This window comes from Mirounga angustirostris, unplaced genomic scaffold (assembly GCF_029215605.1).
Source record: "Mirounga angustirostris isolate CCGP_5_RB_7025 unplaced genomic scaffold, mMirAng1.0.hap1 SCAF_9, whole genome shotgun sequence".
Lineage (NCBI taxonomy): Eukaryota > Metazoa > Chordata > Mammalia > Carnivora > Phocidae > Mirounga > Mirounga angustirostris.
In genome coordinates, this window is record NW_026991717.1 from 55,454,866 (window position 1) to 55,476,848 (window position 21,983).

The 21,983-nt window shown below is 35.8% G+C and overlaps 1 protein-coding gene across 10 annotated transcripts in view; it reads left to right on the forward strand.

Annotated features, from left to right (window-relative positions):
* Nucleotides 1-11,664, forward strand: part of CEP152 (centrosomal protein 152) — an 87,821-nt gene extending 76,157 nt beyond the window's left edge. For 7 of the 10 annotated variants that reach the window (XM_064570506.1, XM_064570505.1, XM_064570509.1 and 4 more), the window contains 5 exons: nucleotides 1,151-1,247; nucleotides 2,046-2,149; nucleotides 4,397-4,553; nucleotides 4,803-4,906; nucleotides 10,313-11,664. In XM_064570506.1, coding sequence (XP_064426576.1) covers nucleotides 1,151-1,247; nucleotides 2,046-2,149; nucleotides 4,397-4,553; nucleotides 4,803-4,906; nucleotides 10,313-11,349 — 1,499 coding nt within the window. In that variant the 3' untranslated portion in view covers nucleotides 11,350-11,664. The remainder of the gene's footprint in view (nucleotides 1-1,150; nucleotides 1,248-2,045; nucleotides 2,150-4,396; nucleotides 4,554-4,802; nucleotides 4,907-10,312) is intronic. The other 3 variants (XM_064570507.1, XM_064570511.1, XM_064570512.1) reach the window with 1 other exon arrangement.
* Nucleotides 11,665-21,983: the final 10,319 nt, after the last annotated feature.

Sequence of the window (21,983 nt, forward strand, 5' to 3'; positions counted from 1 at the left end):
AAGATTATTATTTATAAGTAATATTTAACACCATACATTGTGATCATAGTTATTCTGCATGGTGCTTTTTGAGGCTACCTTCTGTAATTCAAAGACTTAGAAAGAATCCAAGAAGTTGGTACTTAGCTCAAAACAACAGGCTGATAAAAGGGATCGGGGTCAGAATTAAGTCATTTGATAGTTTGATTTCAGTGTTTGTCTTAACGTACATCTCTTAGTTGATAATGTTTTTGCTATTATGGTTGCTTTTTTGTTAAATTCCGTTTTCTACTGTGCTGGTAGCATTTGTTGAAAAGTGGTGGAGTAAGAGTGAGTGATTTAAAAATATACAAGTTATGTCTAGGAGGAATAGAGTGGCTCATTACTCAACTTACAGGGTGTGTTGAGAGGGTGGCGTGGTAGGAAAGACGGTGTGTCCTGTTCATAGTTATTAAACACTGGTATTGCCAGACTTTGTATCAGGCACTGTGCACTTATGATTTTACTTCTATTATCTTAAAGGTAAGTAATACTATCTCCATTTAACATATGAAAAAACTCAGGTTCAGAAAGCGTAAGTAATTTGCCTAAGCTCATTTAACTGGTAAAGAAGCAGAGCTAGGACTTAAACCCATGTCTCTCTCACTCTGAAATTCATGCTTTGTCCTCCATTCCATATGGACGCCATTAGTCTCCTCATCCTCTTTTCAGAAGTTCAAAGAATTGAAAATCTTACATTAATTGTGAAAGTGGTACCTACTTAATCTTAATTTTCTTTTTATTTTGTATAGCAGTGCTTGTTCAATGATCGTATATATGAGCATAGACTGTACCAGGATCCAGGAGGAACATGAAAATAGAAGACCCAGTATGTTTCAACAGAGCTTCAGTCTAGCTGGGAAAAAATAGATGCATGTGAAACAGTTGGAAGCCTATTCCAGGGCAGTGTGTAACCCAAAGCAAGATGTGGATGTAATACAGTTTTTAAGTGCTGAAAAACCAGAACAGGGAGTGGTCAGATTAGGACTCATCAGGAAACGAATGACACAGGGAGCAACTGCCATTTGCACAATCTCCTCTATAAACATTTGCACTGGGAATTTTGGGGAGAGGAAGACTGAGGGGTAAAAAACAGATTAATTGACCAATATACCATTAATTTTTTTTTTAGAAGAGAATACTAAAGTTGTTGAAGAATTAATAGAAGAAAACAATGACGTGAAGAGTAAATTGGAAGAACTGAGAACACTTTGTAAAACACCACCAAGGTAGACTTTTACTATTTTATTTTTATTTTTAAATTTATTTTTATTTTTATTTTTTTTGAGAGAGAGAACAAGTGTGAGCGGGGCATTGGGGGGTGGGCAGAGGGGGAGGGAGAGAGAGAATCTCAAGCAGCCTCCACACCCAGCACAAAGCCCCACTCAGGGCTTGATGTCACAACCCCAAGATCATGACCTGAGCCGAAAATCAAGAGTTTGGTTGCTTAACCAACGGAGCCACTCAGGTGCCCCAACTTTTACTATTTTAAAGAAATTGTTTATTTCTAAGTATTTTTTTTATTTTGTAATATCAATTATAGCAATAATATTCATACCAAGAGTATAAAACTTGTTATATAGCAAGAAGTATAAAAAAAGAAAATCTTCCAAAACCCTATTCCTAGTAGATACCCTCTGTTAACCTCTTGTTTTATATCATTTAAGCCCCTTTATACTCACATGTGCATGTTTTAAAAACTGGGGTTATCATGTAAGCTATTTTATAAGCTTTTATTAATATAATGTTATAAAATAAACATTTCCATATGTCATTAGATATTCTATAATGTGCTTTTCAGTAGCTGCATATATTTTCATCATGTGGATTTATCATGATTTATTTAAGTAACCATAACATTTGTTTCTATTTTTCTTCTTTTTTAAAAAACTATATAGTAAAGATCCTGATATATGATTTTTTTTTTTTTTTTTTTAGCACATCTCAGTTGGATGTTATTGGAATATATAGATAGCTAGATATTTTTACTTAACAATCTCTGTTTCCAATATTTGGTTCATTTTTAGGTCATTGTCAGAAGGGGCCATTGAAAATGCTTGCCTGCTATGCAATGGGAGGGCCTTGGAAGAACTTCGTGGACAGTACATTAAAGCTGTAAAAAAAATTAAGCGTAAGTCTCTGAGGAGAGTTCCAGGATTTTAAGGTGGTTTGAGCCTTTTTTATTACTAGCACTAGTAATTTGGGGGAATTTTTCAAACTACTTGTTCTGAGATCTTATCTGCTTTTTAGAAGAAATTAGTGGCCCCTTTTCTAAATTATGCAGCAATGGATTTTTTTGCCCAATATCTTTTGGAAGTGACATGAGGGTAGAGCTATTTTATATTGTTAATTATCCTGTTTCTTTTTTGGGCACTAATGTTAAACTAAAAATTTCATAATCTTAAAACTTAAATAACTAAAAAAAAGTCATGTGAGTTTTAAATTAGCAAGTATTACTTTCTACCATAAGCTTTTATTTTATTTATTTTTAAAGATTTTATTTGTCAGAGAGAGAGAGAGTGAGCACAAGCAGGGGGAGTGGCAGGCGGAGGGAGAAGCAGGCTCTCCACTGAGAAAGGAGCCTGATGTGGGACTTGATCCCAGGACCCTGGGATCATGCCCTGAGCTGAAGGCAGCTGCTTAACTGACTGAGCCACCCAGGCATCCCTCTACCATAAGCTTTTAAAGACCATAGAAAATAGATCTAGCTAGGCATTATTCTGTTCTTTCTCATTATTTCGATAATGGATTAAGTCATACGTGTAAATTTGTTTATCAAGTCCTTTGCAGTAAGAGGCATACCTTGCAGAGCATTTCTCTGGTTTATGTTTTCTCAGTAGACTATCTCCTGTTTTTTAATTATAATATTGCTTAGATTGTATGTATGTCCCAGAACAATAACTAGTGCTGATACAGGAGAAATGTATGTTTACCTCTTAAAATTGCTTTTATTTTTAACAAAATGAGTGGGAAAAGGTCTTAAGTTCCAGATGTATTTGTTAGATCATCATAATCCTATGTAGTGTTCTGAAAAACCCACTCAGTATCAATAAAGACAATTTACTTTTCAGTTGTTGCTGGTGCCAACAGTGTCCATATTACTACAAAACAAACAAAGCAACTTTTTGTTAACAATCACATCAGTTGGGAAGTGAAATTTTAAGCATTTTTTTCATACTCATATGCTAACTTGTATGTGTGTGTTTTGTTTAACATTTTAGACATTGGCTGGAGGTTTTGTGTTGACACGTATTCCAATTTAATTTATACCACTTCAAATAATGAGAAATAGTCTTTCAGTTAGTATTTTTTGCACAGAGCATTTAATTTTCAGGAAGAGCTTACTGATATTAAGGGAGATTCCTTTATGAATTGAATCTTTAATATAACAGAGTAGTGATATTCTAGAGGTAGGATGTAGCCCTAGATTTAGTAAAAAAAACGTTGACCTTAAGTAATGGTAGTCTCAATCCAATCATGTTGAATCAAAGATAAAAAGAAAACTTGAAAGCAGTGAACTATTTTTGATTGATTGATTGATTGATTTAAAGATTTTATTTATTTTTTTGTCAGAGAGAGAGAGAGAGTGCACAGGCACGGGGTAGCGGCAGGCAGAGGGAGAAGCAGGCTTCCCGTGGAGCAGGGAGCCCGATGCGGGGCTCGATCCCAGGACCCTGGGATCATGACCTGAGCTGAAGGCAGCCGCCTAACCGACTGAGCCACCCAGGCTTCCCTGTGCACTAGTTTTAAATGTATATTTCAGAAGGCAACATAGGTCTTATCCTTCTCCCTGGCATTTTGTACATATCTCTCATGGATTATAATATTATATTTACTTGGGTACGCATAAGTGCTGCTGAAAGAATGGAATAAATAATGAAACATGGATTTTCAGAGCATGAGTAAATGGGAATATGAGTCTCTCTAGTTCATATTGCCTCCTTCTATCTTTCTGTGTCTGGTTCTTTTTTCCTTTCATCCTCACCCTTTAGGTATATTTTTTTCTCCTCTCTTACTCAGACAATACATAATCAAAATGTGTAAGTTTCTGTATCGTATTTATTTTCTTGCCTCAGTGTTTTAGAATATGACAGTGTTTTCCTAGGGATTATGCTGTTTCCTTAACATATGTGGCTATCATCATTCTAAAAGGACTTTTAGATTATTTCTCCTTTGAGTCTCCTAAAATAGTGATCTGAAGCATTCCATTTTAATGATTGTGGAAAAGTGCAATGTTTAAACTATACCTCTAGTCACTTCATCTCCCAGAAAATTGATCTGAAGTCTGCCTCCCCTGTTTTTGAAAAACTGGTAGTAAACATGCATTTTGTGGGAATTCCTGTCTCCCTACCAACTCCTTCCCTCACCTCCCCACTAGGTGATATGCTTCGTTATATTCAGGAGAGTAAGGAAAGAGCTGCGGAAATGGTAAAAGCAGAGGTATTGCGAGAACGTCAAGAAACCGCCCGAAAGATGCGCAAATATTACTTGACTTGCCTCCAACAGATTTTGCAGGATAATGGAAAACAGGAAGGGTAAGTTCAATCTAAACAAACAGTGTGTCCTGAGACTACCAGGACAGCATGTTGTCATTTTCTAAACATTTTCCTTAACCACAAAATTAACTATTTCTACATGATTGGCCATTAGGGGTTAAGAGAGGCTTATGTCTGTACTACCCTAAATATTGGCAGAACTAATAGGAAAACAGAAATCCTTGGGCTAAGGAAACTCATTTTTTCCTTTAAACTATTATTAATTTAATATTCTGGAATTCCCCACAGGGCTGAGAAAAAGATTATGAATGCTGCTAGCAAACTTGCTACAATGGCAAAATTGCTGGAAACGCCGATTTCTAATAAATCCCAGAGCAAAACTACACAGTCAGGTATGTCAAAATGAGTCACTAAAAGGGTTTTTTTCTCCCTTCTCTCTTAAATATTTAATATTTTTAGTATGAAAAAGAAGGAATGTAAGGAGTGAGAGTTAATTTATAAAGTTGTGTCTGTGTTTTACTTAAACTGGAAACTTACAAAAAAGAGCATAGAGTTTTCAGTTTGAATAGGCAGACTGAGCATACCCATCAGCTTCCTATAGTTGCTTTCATTCCTAGAAATGACAGGATAGATTTTAAACAAGTTAGTAGAAGAGAGGGAATAATAAAGATCAGAGCAGAAATAAATGAAATGGAGATTTAAAAAAAATAGTAGGAAAGGTCAACAAAAGCAAGAGTTGGCTTTTTAAAAAGATAAACAAAACTGATAAGCCTTTACCCAGACTCCTCAAGAAAAAAAGAGATAGGACTCAAATAAAATTAGAAATGAAAGAAAAGTAACAATTGACACCACAAAAATACAGAGGATTGTAAGAGACTGCTACAAAAGACTATGTGCTAACAATGAATTGGACAACCTACAAGAAAGGGATACATTTCTCAAAATATACAATCTTCTGAGACTGAGTCAGGAAAAAAATAGAAAATCTGAACAGACCAATTACTAGAAATGAAATTGAATTAGTAATTACAAAGCTTCCAACAAACACAAGTCCAGAGCCAGACGTATTCACAGATGAATGCTACTAAACACTTGAAGGAGACTTAATGCCTGTTCTCAAGCTATTCCAAAAAATACAAGAGGAAGGAAAACTTCTAAATTCATTTCTATGAGGTCAGTACTACCCTGACACCAACCTAGAAAAAGATACTATAAAAAAAAGAAAACTACAGGCCAAATCTCTGATGAATATAGATGCAAAAATCCTTGACAAAATATTAGCAAACTAAATTCAACAGTACATGAAAAGGATCATTCACGATGATCAAGTGGGATTTGTTCTGGGCATGCAAGGATGGTTCATTATCCACAAATCAATCTACATGATACACCACATTAACAAAATTAAGACAACAAACCATATGATCATCACAATAGATGGAGAAAAAGCTTTTGATAAAATTCAACATCAGTTCATGATGTTTAGAGGGATTATACCTCAACATATAGTCCATATATGATAAACCCACAGCTGACATCATACTCAATGGGGAAAAACTGAAAGCTTTTCCTCTAATATCAGGAACAAGAAAAAGATGTCTACTCTCACCACTTTTATTCAACATAGTACTAGAAGTCCTAGAAACAGCAGGCAGACAAAAAAAAAATCCAGATTGGTAGGGAAGGAGCAAAACTCATTTTTTGCAGATGACATGATACTATACATAAAGACAACACCTAAAAATGACTATAGTTAATAAATGAATTCAGTAATGTTGCAGGATATAAAATTAATATACAGAAATCTGTTGTGTTTATATACACTAATAACAAAATATCAGAGAAATAAAATAATTCCATTTATAGTTGCATCAAATAGAATGAAATACCTAGGAATAAATTTAATGACGGAGGTGAAAGACCTATCCTCTGAAAACTTTAAGACATTGATGAAAGAAACTGAAAATGATGTAAACAAATGGGAAGATATAGCATGCTCATGGATTGGAAGAATTAATATTGTTAAAATGCCCATATCACCCAAAGCAGTCTCCAGATTCAGTGCAATCCCAATCAAAGTGTTGATAGTATTTTTCACAAAAATAGAATAAATAACCCTAATATTTGTATGGAACCACTAAGACCATGAATAGCAGAAGCAATCTTGAGAAAGAAGAACAAAACTGGAGGTACCACAATTCCAGATTTCAAGCTATACGACAAAGTTCTAGTAATCAAACTGTGGTACTGGCACAAAAATAGATACATAGATCGATGGAACAGGATAGAGAGTCCAGAAATAAACTCATGATTATATGATCAATTAATCTACAACAAAGGAGGCAAGAATATACAATGGGGAAAAGACAGTCTCTTTAATGATGGGAAAACCCCCCAGCTACATGCAAAAGAATGAAACTGAATCACTTTCTTAAACCATACATAAAAATAAAATGTATTAAAGACCTAAATATTTGTAAGACCTCAAACCATAAAAAAAAAAAAAGAAAACATAGGCAGTAATATCTTGTACATTGGCCTGAGCAGCTTTTTTCTAAGTATGTCTTCTCAGCCAAGGAAAGCAAAAGCAAAAATAAACTATTGGGACTACAGCAAAATAAAAGTTTCTGCACAGCAAAGGAAGCAATCAACAAACCAAAAGGCCACCTCCTGAGTGGTAGAGCATATTTGCAAATGATACATTTGATAAGGGGTTTATATATATATAATAACTTCATATATAGAGAGAGAACTTCAACTCAGCACCCACAGAACAAATAATCCAAAAACTAAAAAATGGGCAGTAAACATGAACAGACATTTCTACAAAGAAGTCATAGATGGCCAAGAGACATGTGAAAAGATGCTCAATGTAAGTCATCATCAGGGAAATGCCAATCAAAGGTCCACTGAGATATCACCTCACACCTGTCAGAATGGCTAAAATAAAAAACACAAGAAACAAATATTGTGAAGATGTGGAGAAAAAGGGACCCTCACTGTTGGTGGGAATGCAAACTGGTGCGGCGACTGTGGAAGGCAGTATAAAGGTTCCTCAAAAAGTTAAAAATATAACTACCTTACGATCTAATAATTGCACTACTGGGTATTTACTCCAAAATACAAAAACACTAATTCGAAAAAATATATGCACCCCTATGTTTATTGCAACATTATTTACAATAGCCAAGACATGGAAGCAACTTGACTGTCCATCACTAGATGAATGGACTAAGAAGATTTCGTACACAGACACCCACACACATACACAGAAATATTACTCAGCCATAAAAAAAGAATGAAATCTTCCCATTTGTGACAACATGGATGGATCTAGAAAGTATTGTGCTAAGTGAAAAAAGTCAGACAAATACCATATGATTTCACTTATATGTGGAATCTAAAAAACAACACATAAAACAGAAACAGTCTCATAAATACAGAGAACAAATTGGTGGTTGCCAGAGGGGAGGAGGTGGGGCTGGGTGAAACTGATGAAGAAGATTAAAAGGTACAAACTTCCAGTTATAAAAGAGGCAAGTCACAGGGATGAAAAGTACAGCATGAGGAATATAGTCAATAGTATTTTAATAACTTATTTGGTGATAGATGGTAATTACACTATTGCGGTGAGCAGTGTATAGAACTAGAACTGTTGAATCACTGTGTTGTATGCCTGAAACTAATATAACATTGTATTGCAAGTGCACCTCAATTTTTAACAATGTATAAATAATTTAAAAATAAAAAGTTACAATTGATAGACCAGAAGCTGTGAGAAATCCCTGAAAGACTGAAGAGGGAAACAGTTCAAAACTGCCAGAAGATGACAGCTATAAGTAGGAGCAGTATCAAAACTGTTCCACATATGAAGGCAGTATGTTGCAGGAGAAGTAGTAAGCCTAGGGGATACCAGTGAGGTAATTATAATTAGTTGATGTTCTCAAGCAGCAGTAACCAGGTGGGGCCACCCTCTTTATTAATCCTTCTGCTTTCCCTTCCCCTACCCCCACCATTGGGCTGGAGTAAGAGCAACAGGAAAAAAGAGTCTCAGAATAGGGCAAGGCTCTAGATGGCTAATCATGCCAAGGAGGAACTTAGAGCCCACATGCCCAAAGTACCAGCTATTGGGTTTTTCTACCCTTCAGCTTGTTCCTTTCACAACACTCTCAACTTTTTTAAACAAGCTGATGCCATACTCAGAATATCTATGAGATAAGCATTCAACCAAGAATCACCAAATACCTATAGAAAGCCAGCACCATGATAAAAGACACCAAAATCAAAATAAGACAAAGCAAAAAATAAATAAATAAATACAACTTATACCTATGGATACAAGTAATAGAACAAATAAAAGGACCTGAGAATGTTAGCAAAGTATAGTATTCTCAAAAGAATGTAAGAATATATTGTAGAGGAAACTAACAAATATGCCTAAGAGGTTTACTATTTTCAAGGAAAGGATATAGTTACTGGTAACTCTAGCCATTGCTAGAAAAATACAAGTTTATGTATGTGTATTAAGATTTATGGCTAGCTAATAGAGAAATAGAATATATAACTCTCAAACTAGTAGGGGAAAATTTTTGTAAGAAAAGGTTTTCAATCTAACAGAATCACGAAAGAGGAAAAATACAACTAGAAAGCATGGGTCAATAGAAAATTATTGTAGGGTCAAAACATCAGCAATCACACTAAACATAAATAGGTTAAACTCACTTATTAAAAGACCATAATTTCCATTTTTTTTAAAATCCAGGCATATGTTATTTCTATGAGAACATTCAAAAATTTGAAGTGAAGGAATTGAGAATAACATACTAAGCAATGCAGCATTGATATTAGATAAATTATAAAGTTAAATACAATATTAAGCAAATTATACTTGAAAGGGATTAAAGTGAAGTTGCTAATTGTAAAGAAGACTCCTAAGAACCTATAAATGGGTTCTTTCTCTTCATGATAAAATAGCTTTAGCATATATAAAGCAAAAGCTGATGGAAATATGTGAAAAAAATCAATAAATTTCCAGTCACACAGGGGGATTTTGAATATATCTATGGGGAAATGGGGCTTTTGAACTTCTAGAAAGCTTGAAGCAGAGATTGTTCAGGAATCCACAAGTCTGATATTGGTAGACATTCTTTTAAAAAGCTCAAAGATTATTTGTGTAAATTTGGGAATGGTGATGTGAACCTTGGGTGTAAAAGATTTGGGGCAACTGTGAAAGTGTCCCTAATAAAAGCAAACCCTTTTCATGATCTAGGGACCAAGGTACACTACTCTGAGGTATGATTTCTCTGATTTAATGCTATGTGGCGGCTTTGCTTCTGATCAGATTCCTTGTCTTAGGTAGATTAAATCAGAAACTCCGTTTTAGCTTTTACTGTGTGTGTGTGTGTGTGTGTGTGTGTGTGTTTCCGCGTGCGCCCGCGCGCGCGCGTGCTTGCTTATGTAGACGTTGGGCACTGGGGTTCTTTAGCAAATTTTCTTCATCAGACAGAATTGGAAACGTTGCAGTTGGCTCTTGAAATGCAATATCTGTTGCAGAAAATAATAGATCAGATGTATAACAATAATGTCAGATTTCAATAACAACATTGCTTAACCTTATTGAATGGATATATGTAAAATAATATTTTTAAATGTCCAGCCTTGATGTATTTTCTTTGAGAATGATTAAAATATATGCATTCTTTGGAAATACATGAAAACATAATTTTTTCCCCTCCTCTTTCAATGTTAATTTTCTCCTAATTTTGTTTTCCCCTAATTTTGTGTTCCTTTGTATATAGTAGTACTACCTCTGACTTCAGAGATGCTGACTGGAGTTGAAAAATCAAAAAGAAATGATGTGACTCAGAATACATCACGTCACACTGAAAGCAAATCAAACAGTATACAAACTATCCCCAGAAGTATGTGTGACCAAGTTCCTAAGAGAAGGGCTGCTTGTAACTTACGAAGACGATTAGAGGACGCAGAGCATGGGGACACAAAGCACATGGGTTCCAAAGGGTCACACTCAGCCTTCCAGCTTGGGGATAACAATTTTAAACACCCAGACATGTCGCCAAAAAATGTTTCTCCTGAGTTTGTGCCTTGTGAAGGTGAAAAAGGCTTTGGTTTGCACAAGAAGAAAGACCTCAGTGATATTGGCTCTGAATCACTTCAGCATTCAGCCGTATACCCCTTTCTTGGATCCTTCGGAAATAAACCCTCACCTAGATATACCCCTAGTCTTTCTGAATCTGGATCCACACATACAACCTTTCGAGGTCCTAATGAAAGACTTGGTTTAAAAGTGTGTAAGTGTAATCCATTAATGGAAAGTGAAAATGCTGCATCTGAGAAAAGTCAAAGTTTGGGTGTTCGGGAAACTCTAGTAAAGGATGGAGGGGACCTGGATGACCCCATAGGCTGGCATTCCAACAGTGCCACTTTACCCTGCAACAGTCACGAAGTGTCATTTTTATACGGTAGACCACAAGAAACTCTGGATATACCAGCTGAAGCTGTTAATTTCAAACAGTTTTCAGCAGCCAGTTGTCTTTCAGATACAGAGAAAAATAAAATGATTTGTCAACCAAAGAAATGTCAGAGTGGTCACACTTCAGACCTGTCAGAAGAAACCCTTTGTTCCCAGCCAGAGATCGGTATGACTCTCAGACACCCACCTCATCATAAGGCTGATATATTAAAGCCAGATTTCAAAAAACTGAGCAGTACAGTACCATCATATGTGTGTCGGCAGCCTTCGAGAAAATTAATTGCTCCTCTATCTAGCCAACAAGATAGTGGCTTTGATAGCCCATTTGTCAATCTAGACTAATTGTTGTACAGTGTTTAAGAAAAATCATTAATATATTGACAAGAAAGCTGGAAGGGAAGACTTCATACTGAAAAAATTGTGGACTCTCTATTTTGACATGTTTTAGTAACATCTATCATATGAGTAAAGTGTTCTCATAAAATTATTTGAGATATTAATGTTGCCTTAATCTTCCAAAGGCCTGATGGTGTATGTGTAATCTGCTTCTGTGTGGTGCTTTATATTTGGTTGCTAAACCATCTATTTTTATACTTCTAAATTAGCATTCTGTGCAGTGTTAAATTATTTAAATAAACTTGCATATTGCCTATTGAATTGTTATGAATTCTTTTGTAATTCATAATATAGAAATGTTATACTGATATGTTTGAAATTCATCCAGAATAAGATATAAATCTTGATGATTTGTATGTATGATCAGCCAAATTCAGTATTTGAAATTAGTCACGTTTAATGAGGTTGTAGATTTACTTGATGTACTTTTCCTGGAAATATCTACTCAAAATTTTGATCCTTGCTCTCAATTAGTGGAAAAGAAGTGTTTCAAGAATTGCCACAAAATACATAGTTGTGTCCTCGTTTCATTATTTAAAATATTAATCTGAATTTTTTTTTAGTTGACATTTGCATTATTTCAAATCTCATGTGATAGCTAGAGACTTTGTCTTTTATGGTTTCACAGAGGCTTTCTTTCATCTGAAATACTACTTTTTAAAAATTGAAATAATGAAACATCATATAGCGAAAAATTTTAAACCATTCATGAATAGTGCAGAATTGGCTAACTTAATAATGCTATGGGTAGAAACTTATAATTCTAAACCATGTAGAAGTGAATGTCCACCTAAATAATGTTTCTAGATGAATTTTTTTTTTTCAGATTCCTGGAGATGGATATGAAAGTTTTAGGTGAGTGCAAGTGCTTTTAGAAAACCTTTATTATAGCTTTCCTTCATATCTCTTACCCTCAACTGTGTTATGGACTGTGTTTGTGGGTTGATTGAGTGTATTTTTTTACCAGGCTAAGTGGGGTGGTGGTTGGATGGGTGGCAAGGTGCATCATCCTCCTGCTGATATCCATCTCTAAAAGCAAGTGAGCCTTTCAGGACTTGGAAAGCACTGTCACCTTAACTGATGACCTGATGTAGCTAAGCCTAGAATTTAGTCCTGGATTTCAGCGTTTGAGTTGACATGAGCTGAAAAAAGGAACATACCATCTCTTCAAAGTCTCACTTGTATCCCTGGAGACATACTGTTCCTTTTCCAATAGTTAGGGTGTCATTTCTTAGTCTAGGAAAAACCCCTTAACCATCCATGTTTCACATGGATCTGGTTGGTGATTGATAGTTTTAAGCTCTGGATATAATTGAAAATCTAGCTCATTGATCACCTACTTTTTCGTCTTTGTTTTAAATCCTTGTCAGGTATCTCGACCCTCAACATCAAGGTTGAAATTGGAAATCATCTTGGTTTCTGCTTCTTTTTTGGTGTCCTTAATCTTTTTTGATGCCCATAATTTCAGTAGGATTAGGTTATTTTGTCCACTCCACACACCAAGGAAGGTTTATCTTGAAGGGACTGCACAGCCAAAGTACCACTGGCGATTTACATCTGTCTGAAGGGCGATGTCAGAACAGAGAGGAGGTTGGGGCCTTAGAGATGTCATGGTCGCGTAAATCCTACTGCATCATGGTGCTTTTTCTTTTTTATATGTTGCTGGGTTTTATTTGCTAATATTGTGTTAAGGATTTTCATGTGAGTGCTCACAAGGGATATTGGTCTCTACTTTTCTTATGATACCCTTATCTTGCTTTGGTAAAAGGGTAATAATACTGGTCTCAGAATGAGTTGGAAAGTTCCCTTGCCTCTGTTTTCTGAAAGAATTTGTGTAAGATTGGTTCTGTCACAGCCCTTTTATTTGGCTGGTTATTTATATCCCTTCTTTTATCCCTGATTTTGGTATTCCATGTTATCTCTTGTTTTTTTCTTAGCCTAGCTAAAGGCTTACCAATGTTGTTGATTATTTTTCCCAAAGAACTTTTGGTTTCTTTGTTTTTCTTTATTGTTTTTCTGTTTCCTATTTCATTGATTTCTTTCTCTTCTGATCTTTATTTCCTTCCTTCTGCTTGCTTTAGGTTTAATTTGCTCTTCTTTGTCTACTCTTAAAGTGGAAGCTTAGATTACTGATGTGAAACCTTTCTTTTCTAGTATAGGTATTTAAACTTCTGAATTTCCCCCAGCACTGAATAAGCTATACCTCATAAATTTTGATATGTTGTATTTTTGTTTTCATTTAATCAAAATATTGTCTAATTTCTCATTTCTTTTTTGAAACCATACGTTATTTAGGAATATGTCACTTCATTTCCAAGTATTGGGTATTTTCTGAATTTCTTTATTTTTAATTTATTTGTTGGAGAATATACTTTGAATGACTCAAGTCCTTTCAAATTTCCTGAGACTTGTTTTATGTCTAGCATATGGTCTATGCTGGAGAATGTTTCACATGCATCTGAAAAGAATGCATATTCTTCTCTCATTTGATAGAGCATTAAAAAATGTCAGGTCAGTTGGTGACAGTTGTTACTCAAGTCTGCTATATTCTTGCTGATTTTTTGCCTATTTGTTCTGTTAGCTATTAAGGGGTAGAACATTGTAATTTCTAACTATAATGGTTAAATTGTCTATTTTTCCTTTCAGTTCTGTCAGTTTTTACTTCATATATTTTGGGCTCTGTTTTTAGGTATATACACCTTTATACTTTTATGTCTTTCTTATGTATTGACCTTTTATTATTATCAAATGTCTTGCTATGTCTCTAGTGATATTTCTTGTCTTAAAGTCCAGTTTGTCTGATATTAATACAGTCATTTCAGCTCTCTTATTATAACTGTTTATGTGGCATATATCTTTCTGTCCTTTTTCTTTTAACTTATCTGTGTATTTTAATTTGAAGTGGGTCTCTGGTAGTCAACGTTTTGTTGGATCTTGATTTTTGTTTTTTGTTTGTTTGTTTGTTTTCCTATACATTACAGCTTTGCCCTTGGATTGGAGTTTTTATTCCATAAAATTTAATAAAACTTTGGTTGGATTTACATCTGCCATTTTGCTATTTGCTTTCTCTATATCTTTTTTTTTTTTTTTAAGATTTTATTTATTTATTTGAGAGAGAGTGAGCAATGGGGGGCTCAATCCAAGGACCTGCTAAGCACAGAGCCTGATGTGGGGCTCAATCCCAGGACCCTGGGACCATGACCTGAGCTGAAGGCAGATGCTTAACTGACTGAGCCACCCAGGCACCCCTGCTCTCTCTATATCATATGTCTTTGGGTTATTCCTTTATTCATGATTTTGTATTAAACATGTTTATCAGGGTACTGTTTTAATTACTCTTAAGTTTTTACTATTTTTAAGTCATTTTCTAAGTGGTTCTAGGTATTACATTAGGCATCTTAACTTATTGCAGACTACTTCAGATTAATATTAACTAACTTCTGGTACAATATAGCAACTTTGTTCCAGCATACCTTTATTTCCTTCCCCTTCCTTTGTGCTATTAATTGTCATATATATTACATTTGTGTTTTATTTTATATATATCTACACACACATATACATACACACAATACTGTTATAATTATTACTTTATACAATGTCTTCTGAAGAATTTAAGAGAAGAAAAGAGGATATATAAGGGAATGTATATCATTTAAAAATGTTTACTGTTGCTGCTGCTTTTCATTTTTTCCCATGGATTCAAGTTACTGAGTCTATTTTTCTTTCTTTCATCTAAAGGATTTTTTTTTTTTTTTAGCGTTCCATGTAAGGTAAGTATGCCAGCAACAAATTCTCTCAGTCTTTATTTTGGAATATACTTCAAATTAATTTTTGAGGGATAGAATTTGATGGAATTAGAATTTTTGGTTGTCATCCCTCCACCCCCAGGACTTTGAATATATCTTTCCACTTCCTTAGGGCCACCACTGTTTTTAATGAAAATGTATTTTCCTGTTTGTGATGAGTTGTTTTTCTCCTACTGCTTTCAAGATTTTCTCTTTGGCTTTCAACAATTTGAGCATAGTGTGTATAGGTATGCATTTGTTTGTGTTTATCCTGTTTGGGATCTGTTGAGATTCAGGGATATGTAGATTTATATTACCAAATTTGGTTTTTGTGACCATTATTCTTTCCATTATTTTTTCTGCCCCTTTCTGGGGCTCATATGTATATTGATATATTTGTTGTTGTGCCATAGGTCTTTGAGCTCTGTACATATTTCTTTAATCTTTATCATCTTATGTTTTAAATTGGATAATTTTTATTCATCTGCAAGTTTGTTGATTCTTCTGCCATCTAAATTCTGTTATTGAGCCTGTCTAGGAATTTTCATTTACTGTTTATGACTCTAGAATTTTAATGGATTCTTTTTAATAATTGCTGTTTTTCGAGATTCCCTGTTGATTCATTGTCCTATTTCCTTTTAATTCTTTAATCATTGTTTCCTTTAAATTTTTAAACGAATCTATAATGGCTGCTCTATAGTCCTCTTTTTTTATTGTAGTATGAACACTAACTTGAAATCTGTTCTCTAACAGTTTTTTAACTGCACGATACAGTAATCGTTAGCTATGGCACAGTGTTGTACAGTGTTGTACAGCAGATCTCTAGAACTTCATCGTCTTGCATAACTAAAATTTTATACCCCTTGAACAGCAACTCCCCATTTCTTCCTCCTGTACCATTCGACTCTGTTTCGATGAGTTCGGCTGTTTTAGATATCTCATATATGTAGTATCCTGCAGTATCCTTTCTTCTGTGCATTGTAGTCTTTGTTTATTAAATTCAACATCTGAGCACAAACATGGTTTCTCTTAATAGTTTCTTTCTTCAGTATGGGCCACACTTCACTATTTCTTTATATGCTTCATAAATCTGTTGAAAACTGGAGATACTATGTAACATATTATAGCAACTCCGAACTTGACATCTGTTCTCATGAGGGTTGTTGCTGCTTCTGTGGTTATTGTTGTTAATTTGTTTGCTTTGTAATTTGCCTGGACGTTAATCTGAAAAATCTCTCTCCTGCAGTGTGTTTGCTGATTTCTCTGCTCAGTTATTTTAGTTTATGTTTTTATTTTTTAAGACTGGCTTTTATTTATTTATTTTTATTTTTTTTAAAGATTTTATTTATTTATTTGACAGAGACAGAGACAGCGAGAGCAGGAACACAAGCGGGGGAGTGGGAGAGGGAGAAGCAGGCTTCCCATGGAGCAGGGAGCCCGATGTGGGACTCGATCCCAGGACCCTGGGATCATGACCTGAGCCGAAGGCAGTCGCTTAACCAACTGAGCCACCCAGGCGCCCTAAGACTGGCTTTTAGAGGATGCCCCTGCATATGTATAGTTTCGTGGTCATCCAATGATTAGTCAGAGATTGTACTCAAAAACCTTGAGTTAGTAGCTTTTCCACCCTCTGCTGATATATCCGTGGGTGTGTGGAGATAAGCATACCAAGTTCAGACAGTTTTTTTTTGTCTTCCTCCACTTTTACTTCCCCCTGAGCCTTTCCAGGTCTTCTGTGCACATGTGTACATCCTCTTTGTCAGCCAAAGGATATGTGGGAAGCTCGGGCCCTTTAAGTCCTCCCTGTATATAGGAAGGAGCAGCCTCCTCAGGCACAGATGCATAGAGAGCATATTTAGCCCCTCATTTGCAGTCTTGCCAATTTTTGCATTAGTCTGCTGGATTCTTGTCTCAAATGAGACCACAATCTCAGGCAAGCCTCAGGCAAGTAGAACTATTCACCTTCCTTGTTTTTGTCCCTCTAACACCCCAACTGCTGGGTGTGGGCTTCTTGCCTTCCACTCCAGATTAAGTCAGTCCACTCTGGGAGAGAAGCTATTAATTTTCACTGCTATCCCTGCCCTGTTAACACTACCTAAACTCATCAAGCTGGAGAGGAGAATGGGAGTTGCCCCAGGTAACAATGCCTCAGAGTCCCCTTTCCAAGTTGTTATTTCCCTTTGGTTTATTTCCAGAGCCCTGAAATGGTTTTTGACAGTTTTTTTTTTTTTTTTTTTCCCCTAGTGTTACAGTTGTTTTCTGGGGAGGAGAGGAACTGCTGACCTCTTACACTACCAGAAGTTCATTATTTTTATCTATTCTTTTCTATGTACTAATTTTCTCTTTATTTTATCTTGCAAATTTTTTCTTGAAAAACTTTATAATCCATAAAAAATAAACACCTGTATACTCTTCATTTAGATTTACCAATTGTTAATTTTCTACAGCTGCTCTATATTTATTTGGAAATACACACACATGCATGCATGTATGTAATATACAAGTTTTTTCTCTTAACTATGAAAGCTAGTTGCAGATACCATGGCATTTCATCCTTAAATACTCCAACATGCATCTCTTAAGAACAAAGACATTTTCCTACATAAATACAATTGTCGTATTTAGGAAATTGTATACTGATAAACATATACATAGTCTATATTCAAATTGCTCTAATTATCACAATAATGTGTTATAACTTTTTTTTTTTAGATTTTTGCTGTCCACTACCAGAAGTTCATTATTTTTATTCTCCTAAATTCTTTTCTATGTACTAATGAGACCACAATCTCAGGTTCTCAAACTGAGGACCACTGCTTTTCTTCCATTATGACAAATACTCAACCATTAATTTTCATTCACTAAATATTTATGACATGTAACAATTGCTTTTTACTGTTCTAGGGGGGATACAGCACTTACCAAAACAGATGAGTTTCTATCCTCATAGCTCTCACATTCTAGTCAGGGGAGACAATAAATACATAATTTATGTAGTATGTTAGAAGCTGGTTAAGTGCTATGAAGAAAAATAAGGTCAAGTAAGGGGAAGAAACAGTGATAGGAGAGAGGTGGTCACAAATTTAAATGGGATAGTGGGGGTAGATCACACCGAGATGCTAACATTTGGGTAAAGATTTGAAGGAATTGAATTTAGCTTTACCATTTCTTACATTCTCGACTTCAGGAACTCTTATTAAACATAACCTCATCCTCTGTGTCTTTTAATTATTCTTTTGTATATTTTTAGCTGTGCTACTTCATGGAATTCCTCAGTATGAGCTTCCAGTTTGCTAATTCTGTCTTCTTTGATTCCATTTATGGAGTTTTTTTTTAATTAATTTAATTTTGGGATTTCTAGTTGATGTGTTTATACCTGTGTTTTTTGATATAATTTTTGCTTGTTTTGTTTAGTAATTTTTAAAAAAAATTCTATTTATATATCTAGAGACTTAAAAATACTTAAAGTTACTTCTAGAGTAATTATTAATGTCACTTGGGAGTGAGGTCTTTACCCAAATTGTTATTTCTATCGCATTTCATAGAATCAGTTCCCCCGGTGTATGGAATTTTAGCTTGCAGTGCAACAGTGAATTCCTTCTGAATTCTCTCCGTCCACCCTGTCTAGATTTTTGTGGTTGCCTCTGCCTGGACCCTTGGGTCCCCAGTTCCAGAGCAGGTCTTATATAGGTGGTTTCTGATCCATTAGGGATACCTTAAATCTAGTCCCTGAGCCAGCAGGCAACTTGGCCCAGGTCCTGGCTGCAAGGCTCTGTCTGGATCCTCTGGGCTCTGTAGGTTTTATATAAGCTGTGGCCTCGGGCAGTGATTGTTGTTCTCAATCACCCCAGGGTCAGGAAGCTCTACCTGGGTTACTAGTTTAAATAGGTAGTTTTTTCCTTTATCCCCTTTGGGTAGGTTAATCCTTGATATTCTGAAGAACTCCTGGCCACCTGTACTGCTTTTGGATCCAAAACAGGTAGTACCTTACTTTTCAAGTCCTCAGAAATATCTTGGTTTTTAATGTCTTATCTTTTGGGTTTTTTTTTTCCGTCACTGCTATATGTTGGCAGATGTTGGATACTCCCCGAGAATTAAAATGCCATCAGTGACTGAAAATCTGCTTTGCCGTTAACTCTTTGGCCTTCAGCTATTTTCTTAGCGTCTCTGGGCCTCAGTGTGTGCTGTTATTAAGATTTAGGCATGGGGCGGGCTCCCTGTTCAGCGGGGAGTCTGCTTCTCCTTCTGACCCTCCCCCCTCTCATGCTCTCTCTCTATCTCATTCTCTCTCTCAAATAAATAAATAAAATCTTTAAAAAAAAATTAAAAAAAAAAAGATTTAGGCATGGGGGCGCCTGGGTGTCTCAGTCGTGAAGCGTAAAGCCTTCGGCTCAGGTCATGATCCCAGGGTCCTGGGGTCGAGCCCCGCATTGGGCTCCCTGCTCAGCGGAGAGCCTGCTTCTCCCTCTCCCACTCCCCCTGCTTGTGTTCCTGCTCTCGCTGTGTCTCTCTCTGTCAAATAAATAAATAAAATCTTTAAAAAAAAAAAATTTAGGCATGTCTCACAACTAGTTAATGATTCAGGTAAACTAGATCTAAGAGTGTAAGAAGGGGAGTAGTGGGAAATACAGCTGGAAAGGTACATCGAGGCTACATCATGGGTGGCTTTGAATGCAAAGCAAAGAATGAGAAGTTTGGTTCATAGAAAATGGGGAGTTATTGGAGGTCAGGTAGCATGATGTGGAGAGATTAGTGAGACCGTGTTGCAGGCGGCCTTGGAGGAGCAGAGGAAATAGGGGAGCCAGGAGGATGATGTCCTGGCACAGTTTAGACAGGAGCCAGGCCAGAGCCCAGGAGCAAGTGGTCAGAATGAAGAGGTGACAAGATTGAGAATAGTACAACAGTAGGTTTAACGGGACATGCTGCCTGATTGAATATAAGATCAAGGGAAAGAGAAGCACCAAAAGGGATTTTAGAACCTGGGTGATTGTGAAGATGATTGTTCCATCTATAGGTATTAAGAAATCAGGAAGAAGTTAGGACACGGTGATTTTAAGTGTCTGCCTTACACTGAATACTGCAAGGCCCAAGCCTTTGGTGGGCACATGTTAGTGATTATGGCTACTTCACACACATTAACTTCATGCTGAGCATTGTGGCAAGCACTTCATTAGCTCATTTAATCCTCATGGTAGTCTTTTGAAGTAGGCTCCATATGGGCACTGTTTGGATGAATGAAATTGAGGCTTAGAGGGGTTAAATAATTTGCTCAAGGTTAACACAGCTAACATGTGGAAGAGCCAGAAGTCACACCCAGGTCTGTCTGGTTTTTTTTTGTTTGTTTCTTTGTTTAATAAACTTCATTTAAAATAGTTTTAGATTTACAAAAAGTTGCAAGTATAGTACAGAGAGTCTCCATATACCTCTCACCCAGATTCCCCTATTGTTAACCTCTTCCATTTGCCACAACTAAGGCACTGATTTCATCTAGGGTTTTTTTTTTTGCTTTTTGACCTTTTTTTTTTTCACTCGAGCGCCCACGGTCCTAATCCCTATACTGTCTTTATTTGAGTTGGCTTATAGGTGAGCTGGAATTTACTTTAAAGGAGAGTTCTTTCCTTTTCCCTCTCCTTCCACTTCTCCCCTCTGCTCCCAAGGAAAATGAGTTCAGCAGGCTTCTCCACATGTGAAATCAGTTTAACTTGCTTTCTTGGTAGGATGTAGGAAAAAAAAATAGGTATTACTCTTTAGTGAAGGTTTATGGAATAGGACATTATGTAGAGGCTATTTTGAAACTAGGAATTTACCAACACAATCGAAGAACCTATAATATAATAGGACCATCTTTTGTAATTTTAAAATTCAACCAGTAATGGTTCATCTAAAAAGAAAAATTAAAAGACATTTAGAAATTTCTTAGCAGTAAATAGGCCATGCTAGAACTTCTTGATATTATTATAACAACATTTTTCCTTAAGGACCAGACAGCAAACTAATTAGAAATCAAACTGATAAATGTCATTAAAGAGAAACTTTATTTTTAAAAATAATATAAATGGAATGGATTCTTAAAGTTCAGCAATAATATGGAAACTTTGAGATCAAATTAAATTTTGTATTAAAAATGTCTGATGAGTAAATTGAATAAAACCAACAAAAATGTGGTTTTTAAAATTATTTTGTTTTGGTTCAGGCATAGTCCTTGTCCTCACAAATTTGATTTCACAATTTTTTTTAAAGATTTTATTTATTTATTTGAGACAGAGAGAATGAGAGAGAGTGAGCACATGAGAGGGGGAGGGTCAGAGGGAGAAGCAGACTCCGTGCCGAGCAGGGAGCCCGATGCGGAACTCGATCCGGGGACTCCAGGATCATGACCTGAGCCGAAGGCAGTCGCTTAACCAACTGAGCCACCCAGGCGTCTTTGATTTCACAATTTTATTAGTCATGTTGTGTACATAATGTACTAGACAAAATTCTGCTTCCTGTATTTCCCCAACCATATGAATCCCAGAAACAGTTCATTTTTATAAGAACATTGGGTGAACCCAGTTCATGCAGTATATGGCCCTATAGGTGTTAATGGTTTCATTGGCTACCAGTTAGTTTTTCTGGAGATTTTTTAACAATGTGGTGCAGTTTCACAATCTACCCTGCAGAGTCTCCAAGACTTTGATTGTGCATTAAATAGTTAATTTGATTCTTGGATGTTCAAGTATTCACATAATTATGGTTTCTGATCTTCCTATGAATTCAGATTTCTGTTGTAATTGGTTAAAAGTTTTTCAAAAT